The sequence below is a fragment of the Musca autumnalis genome, unplaced genomic scaffold (genome assembly GCF_047663935.1).
Source record: "Musca autumnalis isolate F117 unplaced genomic scaffold, ASM4766393v1 scaffold_4, whole genome shotgun sequence".
NCBI lineage: Eukaryota > Metazoa > Arthropoda > Insecta > Diptera > Muscidae > Musca > Musca autumnalis.
The window spans coordinates 243,209,869-243,224,213 of NW_027411977.1; the positions used below are offsets into that span (position 1 = coordinate 243,209,869).

At 37.7% G+C, this 14,345-nt stretch overlaps 1 protein-coding gene across 1 annotated transcript in view; it reads right to left on the reverse strand.

The window, feature by feature from the left end:
- Positions 1-2,974: 2,974 nt before the first annotated feature.
- LOC141401564 (transcription factor grauzone-like) overlaps positions 2,975-14,345 on the reverse strand; it is a 31,539-nt gene continuing 20,168 nt past the window's right edge. Inside the window, exon 4 of the mRNA XM_073981871.1 lies at positions 2,975-4,334. Within this exon, the coding sequence (XP_073837972.1) occupies positions 3,090-4,334 (1,245 nt within the window). The 3' untranslated portion in view covers positions 2,975-3,089. The remainder of the gene's footprint in view (positions 4,335-14,345) is intronic.

Below are 14,345 nucleotides of genomic sequence, written 5' to 3' on the forward strand. Positions count from 1 at the left end.
GGGGGAAACTTATTAAAGAAAACTTTTTAGGGAATACGAGCAATAAAACCACGGAAATAAACTTAGACGAACCAGAAATAAAAGTAACCAAAAGCAAATAATGCTAGTGTTGAAAAAAGCGTAAAATATCTAAGATTTATAAGCTATAGATAATGTTACAAGCGGGGGCGGAATGAGAATTGAAAAAATACTAACAAGTCATTGAATTGGGAAGGATTGAAATTCGCACCACAAACCGTGGATTTTTAAAGCCAAGGATTTCAGACCACAAAACGTGGATTTTTAAAAAATATTTTTAAGGAATAACAGATAACAAATCTTGGATTTTTAAAGGATATATTTTCAAGTATCTTTCACCACAAACCGTGGATTTTTAAAGAATATTTTTTCAACAATCGTCTGACCAGAAAACGTGGATTTTTAAAGAATATTTTTTCAACAATCTTCACACCACAAAACGTGGATTTTTAAAGAATATTTTCTCAAGGATCTTCAGACCACAAAACCTGGATTTTTAAAGAATATTTTCTCAAGGATCTTCAGACCACAAAACGTGGATTTTTAAAGAATATTTTCTCAAGGATCTTCAGACCACAAAACCTGGATTTTTAAAGAATATTTTCTCAAGGATCTTCAGACCACAAAACGTGGATTTTTAAAGAATATTTTCTCAAGGATCTTCAGACCGCAAAACGTGGATTTTTAAAGAATATTTTCTCAAGGATATTCAGACCACAAAACGTGGATTTTTAAAGAATATTTTCTCAAGGATCTTCACAGCACAAAACGTGGATTTTTAAAGAATATTTTCTCAAGGATATTCAGACCACAAAACGTGGATTTTTAAAGAATATTTTCTCAAGGATCTTCAGACCGCAAAACGTGGATTTTTAAAGAATATTTTCTCAAGGATATTCAGACCACAAAACGTGGATTTTTAAAGAATATTTTCTCAAGGATCTTCAGACCGCAAAACGTGGATTTTTAAAGAATATTTTCTCAAGGATCTTCAGACCACAAAACGTGGATTTTTAAAGAATATTTTCTCAAGGATCTTCAGACCACAAAACGTGGATTTTTAAAGAATATTTTCTCAAGGATCTTCAGACCACAAAACGTGGATTTTTAAAGAATATTTTCTCAAGGATCTTCAGACCGCAAAACGTGGATTTTTAAAGAATATTTTCTCAAGGATCTTCAGACCACAAAACGTGGATTTTTAAAGAATATTTTTTCAACAATCTTCAGACCACAAAACATGGATTTTTAAAGAATATTTACTCAAGGATCTTCAAACCACAAAACGTGGATTTTTAAAGAATATTTTTTCAACAATCTTCAGACCACAAAACATGGATTTTTAAAGAATATTTACTCAAGGATCTTCAAACCACAAAACGTGGATTTTTAAAGAATATTTTCTCAAGGATCTTCAAACCACAAAACGTGGATTTTTAAAGAATATTTTCTCAAGGATCTTCAAACCACAAAACGTGGATTTTTAAAGAATATTTTCTCAAGGATCTTCAGACCACAAAACGTGGATTTTTAAAGAATATTTTTTCAAGGATCTTCACACCACAAAACGTGGATTTTAAATGAATATTTTTCAAGGATCTTCACACCACGAAACGTGGATTTTAAAAGAATATTTTTTCAAGGATCTTCACACCACAAAACGTGGATTTTAAAAGAATATTTTTTCAAGGATCTTCACACCACAAAACGTGGATTTTAAAAGAATATTTTTTCAAGGATCTTCACACCACAAAACGTGGATTTTAAAAGAATATTTTTTCAAGGATCTTCACACCACAAAACGTGGATTTTAAAAGAATATTTTTTCAAGGATCTTCACACCACGAAACGTGGATTTTAAAAGAATATTTTTTTCAAGGATCTTCACACCACAAAACGTGGATTTTAAATGAATATTTTTCAAGGATCTTCACACCACGAAACGTGGATTTTAAAAGAATATTTTTTCAAGGATCTTCACACCACAAAACGTGGATTTTAAAAGAATATTTTTTCAAGGATCTTCACACCACAAAACGTGGATTTTAAAAGAATATTTTTTCAAGGATCTTCACACCACAAAACGTGGATTTTAAAAGAATATTTTTTCAAGGATCTTCACACCACAAAACGTGGATTTTAAAAGAATATTTTTTCAAGGATCTTCACACCACAAAACGTGGATTTTAAAAGAATATTTTTTCAAGGATCTTCAGACCACAAAACGTGGATTTTTAAAGAATATTTTCTCAAGGATCTTCAGACCACAAAACGTGGATTTTTAAAGAATATTTTCTCAAGGATCTTCAGACCACAAAACGTGGATTTTTAAAGAATATTTTCTCAAGGATCTTCAGACCACAAAACGTGGATTTTTAAAGAATATTTTTTCAACAATCTTTACCCCACAAAACGTGGATTTTTAAAGAATATTTTTTCAACAATCTTTACCCCACAAAACGTGGATTTTTAAAGAATATTTTTTCAACAATCTTTACCCCACAAAACGTGGATTTTTTAAAGAATATTTTTCAAGGACCTATACAACACAAAACGTGGATTTTTTAAAGAATATTTTTTCATGGACCTATACAACACAAAATGTGGATTTTTAAAGAATATTTTTTCATGGACCTATACAACACAAAACGTGGATTTTTAAAGAATATTTTCTCAAGGACCCATTAACCACAAAACGTGGACTTTTAAAGAATATTTGCTCAAGGACCCATTAACCACAAAACGTGGACTTTTAAAGAATATTTTTCAAGGACCAATTGACAAAACTTGGATTTTTAAAGAATATTTTTTTCAAGGACCCATTGACCACAAAACGTGGATTTTTAAAGAATATTAAAACAACCAGTGGAATAGTTAGACCCACTGCTTATAATACCTACCCCACAAATGTCTAAACGCCGGGATCATCCACAGCATATTTTATCAATTACGAATATTTATTAAGTCTTAAATTTGTGGAATCCATTCAGGTCCACATGTTTTTATTTATTAAAATTGTAACAATTCTTAAAGTCATTAGAATCTTCTTGTTTCCCCGCTGCCATTTATTCCTACCACGGTGCATTCTCACATTTTTCCAAATACTCTTTTAATAGCTCATCAAATTTATCATCCATATGTTTGTAGTATTCCTCCTTATCTTCACTGGGATGATGTTTTTTACGATGTTTTGGTATTTTAGTGACCGCATCAAATGTTTTCTCACAACTGGGACAGGTGTACAAATCTATTTTGCGATGTTTTGCGGCAATGTGTTCGATGATTTCACGTTCAGATTGCAAAATGCGATCACATTCGCTGCAATGAAAGAAGACATAATTTGTATTCGATGATGATGATGAGGTAGATGACTTCGCCTGCAATTTTTTTGGGGGTCCTGGACAAAGATGGCGGTTTTTTGAATATAATTGACAGCATACCGTACAATTATATACCGGTTTAACATTTTTGTGTACTATCCAGTAATGATTAAAGTACGATATAATATTGCCCGAAGTATAATCACACAACGAACATGGAATCTTATTGTCAATTATTGAAGGTAATGGCTGGCCGTTAGAATGCTTTTCTAAATAATGTTTACATTTATCGTCATACTTTATTATCTTTTGGCCGCATAATAGACAATGAAATAGTACACTGGTATATCTTCTTTCGTATGGTCTTACGAGCGAATCGTTTGTCTTTCTTTTGCGATACAATTGATTTTCGCCAGAAGAATGTGGATCTATGGTATAAATTTGTGTTTCTTTTTCTCTGGATGGTTGGGTAGTTGGTGTTGCCCCACTGCTTGTTGACGTACCCGCTGCTGCTGCTGTTTGGGGCTGTTGTGGAAGGTGTCCCAAAGTCTTTGGCTGACTTCCCTCGTTGTCATTTGAAGATTGGACAATTGTGGTTGTAAATTGAGACTCCTCTATGTGTATCATTAAACCGTCCACCTCGACTACACTCGGCAAATTATCGTCTGGGATATCCATTGCAGAACTTGATGATTGAGCGATTTCATTGACAGTTGTTGACATAGTTTCTCTTGAACTATCTTTTAATTGTGTAATATTTTCCTTTGTTGTGATATTCATTTGATCCTGAACTGTTGCTCCACACCTGGATATATCTTCCACCGATTGTTGGTCATCCCTCATCGAATCTTTTTCAGGCTTTGGTGGCGTAACTATATCCATCAGTTTTAGTTGGGCCAATTGTATGTCAGTCTCAAAGCTGTGAAATTCTGAGATTTTCTGCCAACATTGGGAACACATGTTGCTTAAGAATTTAGCCTCGTATATGTTAATGATCTGCAAAGAGAAGAATAGAGAGGTATGTGATTAGGCGGAATTTTGATATTTTACAAGGTTAAGCAAAGGAGAGAGTAACATTTTCATAGAATAGTGAGTGGACTTCTTATGGTAGCCAAGTAGTCTTCTCATAGAAAACCCATGTGGTCTTCTCAGAGAAGACCTTTTACCCTCTTCAACTGGATCTAAATAAATGCTATTAAAAATAAATTTAAATCAAAAGACCTTTGAAATTAATATTTAAATTAACGACGCAATATCATACTCTAGGGCCAGCTGGTATAACTACAGAATGTTCACCGCCCTCTAGCGGAAAAAATATGAAACAAGAACAATGTTTATATTGAAGTTGGCCGCATGAGGCTGTTCATCCATTATCGACAGTGCCGACACTCAGGACAGTTGTCTGCCTCCGAAAGAAATGATGTTTCTATAGACCCTCTCTGAACAAAGGTTGGTTCTACAGAACATTTCTGAATGTATAGATCCTTACTGAAAGAAAGTGTGCATCTATAGACCCTTTCTGAAAGAGAGTGCTTCTATAGACCCTTATTGAAAGGAAGGGTGCTTCTACAGGCCCTTACTGAAAGAAAGGGTGCTTCTACAGGCCCTTATTGAAAGAAAGGGTGTTTCTTTAGACACTTATTAAAAGAAAGGGTGCTTCTTGAGAAACTTACTGAAAGAAAGGGTGCTCCTATAGTCCCTTTCTGAATGAAAGAGTGCTCCTATAGTCCCTTTCTGAATGAAAGGGTGCTTCTACAGACCCTTACTGAAAGAAAGGGTGCTTCTGTAGACCTTTACTGAAAGAAAGGGTGCTTCTATAGACCCTTACTAAAAGAAAGGGTGCTCCTACAGGCCCTTATTGAAAGAAAGGGTGCTTCTACAGGCCCTTATTGAAAGAAAGGGTGCTTCTTTAGACACTTATTGAAAGAAAAGGGTGCTCCTATAGTCCCTTTCTGAATAAAAGGGTGCTTCTACAGACCCTTACTGAAAGAAAGGGTGTTTCTACAGACCTTAACTGAAAGAAAGGGTGCTTCTATGGACACTTATTGAAAGAAAGGGTGATTCTAAAGACCCTTACTGAAAGAAAGGGTGCTTCTACAGACCCTTACTGAAAGAAAGGGTGCCTCTATAGACCCTTACTGAAAAAAAGCGTGCTTCTATAGACCCTTACTGAAAGAAAGGGTGCTTCTATAGACACTTATTGAAAGAAAGGGTACTTCTACAGACCCTTACTGAAAGAAAGGGTGCTTCTATAGACACTTATTGAAAGAAAGGGTACTTCTACAGACCCTTACTGAAAGAAAGGGTGCTTCTACAGACCCTTACTGAAAGAAAGGGTGCTTCAATAGACTCTTACTGAAAGAAAGGGTGCTTCTATAGACCCTTACTAAAAGAAAGGGTTCTTCTACAGACCTTTACTAAAAGAAAGGGTGCTTCTTTAGACACTTATTGAAAGAAAGGGTGCTTCTACAGACCCTTACTGGAAGAAAGGGTGCTTCTACAGACCTTTACTAAAAGAAAGGGTGCTTCTTTAGACCCTTACTGACAGAAAGGGTGCTTCTACAGACCCTTACTGAAAGAAAGGGTGCTTCTACAGGCCCTTACTAAAAGAAAGGGTGCTTCTTTAGACACTTATTGAAAGAAAGAGTGCTCCTATAGCACCATTCTAAAAGAAATGGTGCTTCTTTAAACACTTTCTGAAAGAAAGGGTGCTTCTTTAGACACTTTCTGAAAGAAAGGGTGCTTCTACAGACCCTTACTGAAAAAAAGGGTGTTTCTACAGACACTTACTGAAAGAAAGGGTGCTTGTACAGACCCTTACTGAAAGACAAGGTGGTTCTACAGACCCTTACTGAAAGACAAGGTGGTTCTACAGACCCTTACTGAAAGAAAGGTTGCTTCTATACACACTTACTGAAAGAAAGGGTGCTTCTACAGACCCTTACTGAATGAAAGGGTGCTTCTACAGACCCTTACTGAATGAAAGGGTGCTTCTACAGACCCTTACTGAATGAAAGGGTGCTTTTACAGACCCTCACTGAAGGAAAGGGAGCTTCTAGAGGCACTTACTGAAAGAAAGGGTGCTTCTACAGACCCTTACTGAATGAAAGGGTGCTTTTACAGACCCTCATTGAAGGAAAGGGAGCTTCTAGAGAAACTTACTGAATGAAAGGGTACTTCAATAGACTCTTACTGAAAAAAGGGTGCTTCTGCAGCCCTTTCTGAAAGAAAGGGTGCTTCTACAGACCCTTACTGAAAGAAAGGGTGCTTCTACAGACCCCTACTGAAAGAAAGGGTGCTTCTACAGACCCTTACTGAAAGAAAGGGTGCTTCTACAGACCCTTACTGAAAGAAAGGGTGCTTCTATAGACCCTTATTGAAAGAAAGGGTGCTTTTTCAGACACTTATTGAAAGAAAGGGTGCTTCAATAGACCCTTAATGAAAGAAAGGGTGCTTCTTTACACCCTTAATGAAAGAAAGGGTGCTTCTATAAACCCTTAATGAAAGAAAGGGTGCTTCTTTACACCCTTAATGAAAGAAAGGGTGCTTCTATAAACCCTTAATGAAAGAAAGGGTGCTTCTACAGACCCTTACTGAAAGAAAGGGTGCTTCTACAGACCCTTACTAAAAGAAAGGATGGTTCTACAGACCCTTACTGAAAGAAAGGGTGCTTCTACAGACCCTTACTGAAAGAAAGGGTGCTTCTACAGACCCTTACTGAAAGAAAGGGTGCTTCTACAGACCCTTACTGAGAGAAATGGTGCTTCTATAAACCCTTACTGAAAGAAAGGTTGCTTCTATAAACCCTTACTGAAAGAAAGGGTGCTTCTATAGACACTTATTGAAAGAAAGGGTGCTTCTACAGACCCATACTGAAAGAAAGGGTGCTTCTACATACCCTTACAGAAAGAAAGGGTGATTCTACATACCCTTACAGAAAGAAAGGGTGATTCTACATACCCTTACAGAAAGAAAGGGTGATCCTACAGACTCTTACTAAAAGAAAGGTGTCATGCGTAAGAACGGTCCCTATTGCTGTTTTCAAGGTTTGCAGTGGGGTACCTTTAAACTGTATTTGAAAGGAGACTCATTGATAGCTGGGCGACTCAACGAGTAGCTAAGCCATTGATGTGGCAAGGAGGCAATGCCACGGTCGACCTCTTCCCGCACCAGTAAAGCAATGCTGCATGGATATCAGAACTAAAAAAAACCAAAAGAGAAAACTTTGAATGATGTTGGATTGGATGTCTTGGCACGCTCAATTTTTATATCAACAAGGGCTGGTTCCGAATCGTCAGTTGCTTTGTATTCGTGCATGAAACTGGGGATTCTTAGTAATTATGTAATTAGCAATTTTATGAAATTGCAGTAGTGGGGAACTCGATCTAATAACCTCTAGTTTCATGCACGAATACAAAGCAACTGACGATTCGGAAGTCACCCCAAGTGTTACAACCTCCCTGTCGTTGAAAATCAGGAACATGGACTTGGACATATCGTCGCAACGTACTCAAAATATGTGCAGAGACGACAGCACGGGACTCAATACGATTAACGACAGCACGAGCACAGTAGAGAGCTGCTCGAAAAAAAATTGTGGAACAATTTTCCCCAAGCAGCAGGGTGGAACGCAAACAAGTTGACAGCGTGGACGACTTAACTTCGACCAAATGAGGAAGAAGCAATGGACGCAACCTCCCCCAGTCGTGCTAAGTTGCCACATATGATCGAAAAGGCTGCAGTCCCTGTTCAGAAGGAGATACATTTACAAAACGGAAGAGCTTGTCGAAGAGTGTAGCGCAGCCATCGATAAAATAGATGACTCCCAAAACCATTACCGAGAGGGAATTTAAGCCAATCCGTACGAAACTAATGTTTCTGAGGAAGTTCGAGAGAAAATATACTCACTTAGCGATAAGAAATCTTCCCGTTAGCGAAATTCCTACGTCGAGTGAGAGAGGGAACCCTGCCGAATCTCCTATGGAGATTAACACAGAAGGTTCATCCTCCCCTCCTTCAACAAATTTGGTTAAATCACAGTCCAAAAAGACTGTGAAGAAAACTAAACGAAACGAAAACTATACTTAAAAAACCGCCACCCACCTTTCGTTTTGAGTAGGATTCTATTTCCATTGTAAACATAAAATTCGAGGTCAGACCTCAAGTTTAAAAAAAATGTGTACCATTTCAAATCTAAATATCAAATTTATTAAATAAATCTTATAAAACACGACTTATGACATTAAAAGGGGTGGGTGTTTAGTCTCTATGTGAGATACAGGCACAAAACAAATACATATGTACTAGGCCGGGGCGATTTGTATGGAAGGAAAAAAGTGATAGTGGGCGCCTGGAGTTTCTGATTCTTGGGATTGTACTGAGCAAAAAAGTCCACTAGACCATATGTCAACGGTGAAAATCGAGCCCCCGGATTTTGACTTGCAATTTTTTTCAAGGATATTTTGGCCAAACCATATCTCAGAAACTTGACCTGTCCTGATAATTTCCTTTTGCGTTCTTAGTACACTCACCAAGGGCTTTCATCTCCAAAAGGAAATTTCCAACCACTGACTTTGAGTCAAATTTTGTAGCACAGTGTAATTTATCGATATTTTCCGAAAAATGTGCACATTCTCGGGGCCATAACTGCCTGAAGGAGCGTTCCAATGCTTTTGCTGTGTACTAGAGAGTTCTTAATTATTGTCTTGGCTCAATTTTTTGTCTTTGTGTTGGATCGAAAATCTCAGTGGTTTGACTGTTACATATACGCCAAAATATCCAAAAAACCTTGAAAAAAAACTTCAAGTCTAAATCCGGGGGCTCGATTTTCACCGTAGACATATGGTCTAGTGGACTTTTTTGCTCAGTACAATCCCAAGAATCAGAAAATCCAGGCGCCCGTGCTGGTGTTCAAATCGCCCCACTCTAATATGTACACTTCCAATACAACATTTAGTTTAATTCATAAAAAAAAAATTCAAATATTCCACAAGGATATCTTTGGTGTGTTTTGTTTTCACATGCAGGTGTTTCTTCTTGGCCTATTTATAGGTAAATATGGCAACATTTCATTTATTTTTGTTCTTGAGCGTGTCTGGTACGAGTATATTGGAACAAATTGGATTTTATATGGTGGATCTTGATTTTTCAAGGAATTTGAAGTTCGTTCTTGTGGTTTTTGTATAACTCGATCCTGTTGTCTGGGTCTTTTTGGCTTTTCATTCCTTTTCGAGGAATTTGGAGCTTTTTGTGGAGATTTTTGTACAACTTGAGGATGTTGTCGCCTGGATCTTTTAGATTTTGGCTCCCCAGAACAAGTCTCCATATCATTCCTCTTCGAGGAATTTGAAGTTCGTTCTTGTAGCTTTTGTACAATTCGAGAATGCTGCCTCCTGGGTCGTTTAGTTTTTGGCTCCCCAGAAGAAGTCTCCTTCTCATTAGGGACTATTATGTTAACTTCTTGTTCAGTCATTGAATTTCTTGATCTTCCTTGATTTGACTTTTCTTGATTTGTTTCAAATCCATTCATATGCCTAACGTTGGTTTCGCATTCTATGCAATTTGTAGACGAAAGAGTTGCCTTTTCAATAACATCCAATGTGGATGAAGGGTTATTCTTGGTGGGATCATCGTCATCCACTTTTATACATTTTGCGGCAATTGCACAGTTTTCAGATTTTTCTTCTTTTGGTAAATTTAACTCCAAGAGTTTTAATTGTGCCAATTGTATGGATAGTTGAAAGCTATGAATTTCGAAAAGTTTACTGCAGCATTTTAGACATATGTTCTTCAAAACATTTGCTTCATACATATTGACTATCTGAAAGAGACGGAGAGAGAGAACGATATTGTTAGAGAATATTAACCAACAAATACATATTTACATTCTGAAATTGGAGCTTCGCAGACTTCAAATGAGACCTACATTTTGTACTCTGTTACGAACGATTCAGAAGCTTTTCGTTTCCATATGAGGAAGACAACTTTAACATTTTTGAGAAGACCACTTGGTTGTCCTTGAAAGATGTTACTTTCTGAAAGAAAAGGTGCTTCGGTATAAATTTTTCTGAAAAAAATGCTGCTTCCATAGAGCCTTTCTGAAAGAGAGGGTGCTTTTATAGACTCTTTCCGGTAGAAATGGTGATTCTATAGAGCCTTTTCGGAGGAAAGGGGGCTTCCATAGAGCCTTTCCGGAAGAAAAGGTGCTTCTTTAGTACTTTTCCGGAAGAGAGGATGCTGCTTTGCTGCCTTTCCTGTAGAAAGGCTGCTTTTTTAGAGCCTTTCCGGAAGAAATGGTGCTTCTATAGAGCCTTTCCGGTAGAATGGGTGTTTCTATAGACCCTTTCCGGAAGAAAGGGTACTTCTTTAGAATCTTTCCGAAAGAGCCTTTCCAGAAGAAAGAGAATTTCTTTAGAGCATTTCCGGAAGAAAGGTTGCTAATTTGGAGCCTTTCCGGAGGAAAGGGTGCTTCTTTAGAGCCTTTCCGGAAGAAAGTTTGTTTATTAAGAACCTTTCCGGAAGAAAGGGTGCTTCTTTAGAGTATTTCCGGAAGAAAGGGTGCTTCTTTAGAGCCTTTCCGGAAGAAAGTGTGTTTATTTAGAGCCTTTCCGGAAGGAAAGAAAGAAAGAAAGAAAGATAGAAAGAAAGGGTGCTTTTATAGAGCCTTTCCGGTAGAAAGGGTGCTTTTATAGAGCCTTACCGGTAGAAAGGGTGCTTCTTTAGAGCATTTCCGGTAGAAAGAGTGCTTCTTTAGAGCCTTTCCGGTAGAAAGAGTGCTTCTTTAGAGCCTTTCCGGAAGAAAGTGTATTTCTTTAGAGCGTTTCCGGAAGAAGTGGTGCTTATTTAGAGCCTTTCTGGAATAAAGGGTGCATCTTTACAGCCTTTTCGGTAGAAAGGGTGCTTCTTTAGAGCATTTCCGGAAGAAAGGTTGCTTCTTTAGAGCATTTCCGGAAGTAAGGGTGCTCCTTTAGACCCTTTCCGGAAGAAATGTTTCTTTTTTAGAGCATTTCCGGTAGAAAGGGTGCTTCTTTAGAGACTTTCCGGAAAAAAGGGTATTCCTTTAGAGCGTTTGCGGAAGAAAGGGTGCTTCTTTAGAGCCTTTCCGGAAGAAAGAGTGCTTCTTTAGGGCGTTTCCGGAAAAAAGGGTGCTCCTTTAGAGCCTTTTCGCAGGAAAGGGTGCTTCTGTAGAGCCTTTTCAGTAGAATGGATGCTTCTTTAGAGCATCTCCTTTAGAGCCTTTCCGGAAGAAATGCTGCTTATTCAGAGCCTTTCCGGAAAAAAGGTGATTCTATAGAGCCTTTTCGGTAGAATGAATGCTTCTTTAGAGCATTTCCGGAAGAAAGGGTGCTCCTTTAGAGCCTTTCCAGAAGAAATAGTTCTTTTTAGAGCATTTCCGGTAGAAAGGGTGCTTCTTTAGAGACTTTCCGGAAGAATGGGTATTTCTTTAGAGCGTTTCCGGAAGAAAGGGTGCTTCTTTAGAGTCTTTCCGGTAGAAAGGGTGGTTCTTTAGATCCTTTCCGGTAGAAAGGGTGCTTCTTTAGAGCATTTCCGGAAGAAAGGGTGCTTCTTTAGAGCCTTTCCGGAAGAAAGGGTGCATCTTTAGAGCCTTTTCGGTAAAAAGGGTGCTTCTTTAGAGCATTTCCGGAAGAAAGGGTGCTTCTTTAGAGTCTTTCCGGAAGAAAGGGTGCTTCTTTAGAGCATTTCCGGAAGAAAGGGTGCTTCTTTAAAGCCTTTCCGGAAGAAAGGGTGCTTCTATAGACCATTTCTAAAAAATGTGCTTCTATACACCATTTCTGTAAGAAAGGGTGCTTCTATACACCATTTCTGTAAGAAAGGGTGCTTATATACACCATTTCTGTAAGAAAGGGTGCTTCTATACACCATTTCTGTAAGAAAGGGTGCTTCTATACACCATTTCTGTAAGAAAGGGTGCTTCTATAGACCCTTTTGAAAAAAATGTCTTCTTTTAGGTCTTTCGTGAGAAGAATTTCCTCTGTATTCTAGACTTCCTTGAGACTTTTTTTTGGCTTCCCATGGTTTTTGTATCGAGAGTAATACAGGGAGACAGACCCGTTTTGAGAACTACTTTTTTCAAATGTGTCGAAATTTGTTTCTACAAAAATAATAACCAATATATCAAAAGTCATTTATAGTTTAATAAGGTAATTCAAGTAATCAACATAAACTTAAAAACTATTTCTTAAAAAAACATTTTGTTTAATAATACAAACATAATTGGTTCGGTTTTTACTTTTTTAATTTTAGCGCTTAGCACTACTTTTTTAATTACTTTCCACTTTTCTTCAAATATTCTTTTAGTAATTCTTGAAATCTATCATCCATATGCATGTAATATTTCGATTTCTCCACGCTCGGATGATGCTTCTTACGATGCTTTGGTATTTTCGTGACAGCATCAAATGTTTCCTCACAGCAAGGGCACGAATACAAATCGACTTTGCGATGTTCCACTGCCAAATGTTCAATAACTTGACGTTCATTACCAAAGCGTCGCCTACAATCCGTACAATGATATATTGGATTTTTATGCCGCATTGGGCAGAGATGTTGAGCTGTACCATATTTTCTGCCGCACTTATCGCAATTGTATACAGGTTTTAGATTTTTGTGTTCCAACCAATGATGATGATAATATTCGGAAACGAGTCTTGAAACATGAACACACATACTGCATGGGTATCTAGAGGAACCTGCGTTGTTTTTTACAACATTTAATGGCTTGTCGAGAGGATGCTTTGCGGGCAAATGTTTCAACAGTTCATCGGCAGTTTTATTCTTTTGGCCGCATATTCTACAAGAAAAATCACGGGGTAATTTATTTCGGATTTTTTTCATTGGCATTGTGCCGCTGGTTGTGGGCTCTGCATCATCTGAATCTAGTTCTATGGTCTCAATTGTTGTTTCGTTTCCGTTAGATGTTGATTCTTGCTGTTGTGGCACATCTAATGTTCCTACAGAAAATATAGCTTTATTCTGGTCTGTATCCATGACTGTGGTGGTGTTGTTATTTAAAATTCGAGGCCTTGTTTCCTCATTGTCATCTGTTTCCATTGGAGAATTTGATGTTTGTCCTGCATGAGGTGAAACTTCTTTGTTGTTCTGAATAGCTCCATTGGAGGCAGCATTGTCGATTCCATTCGACTTAAGACCACCGCCTGTGGATGTTCTATCAATTTCGAATGTTTCTTTAGTTATATTTAAGATCGTTTGTGCCACTTGTACGGATGTCTCGAAGGCGTGAAAATCTGAAATCTTTTGCCAGCATTCACAACATACGTTACATAAATGTTTTGCTTCGTACATATTGACAATCTGTAAGGAAGTTGAGATAGTGTTAGAAAGAATATTGCCTGGATGAATTGCATTAATGTATTACTTATTAAAACCGGAATAAGGAATTGTGTTCCTTGGGCGGAATTACGACAGAAAATTTCTATGAGAGAATCACATGGTCCTTTATGAGAATGTCATTAGACCCTTTCTGAAGGACCTTTTCTGGAAGAAATGAAAGGAAGGGTGTTTCTATAGACCCTTTCTGAAAGAAAGCGAGCTTCTACAGACCCTTTCTCAAAGAAAGAGTGCTTCTCCAGACCCCTTCTCGAAGAATGGTTGCTTCTAAAGACCCTCTCTCAAGGAAAGGCTGCTTCTACAGACCCATTCTCAAAGAAATGGTGCTTCTAAATACTCTTTCTCAAAGAATGGGTGCTTCTAAATACTCTTTCTCAAAGAATGGGTGCTTCTAAAGACCCCTTCTTAAAGAAAGGGTGCTTTTACAGCTTCTAAATACTCTTTCTCAAAGAATGGGTGCTTCTACAGACCCTTCCGAAAGAAATGGTGCTTCTAAATACCCCTTCTCAAAGAATGGGTGCTTCTGAAGACCCCTTCTGAAAGAAAGGTTGCGTCTATAGACCACTCCTCAAAGAAATAGTGCTTCTACACACCTCTTCTCCAAGACAGGGTACTTCTACAGACCCTTTCTCAAAGACA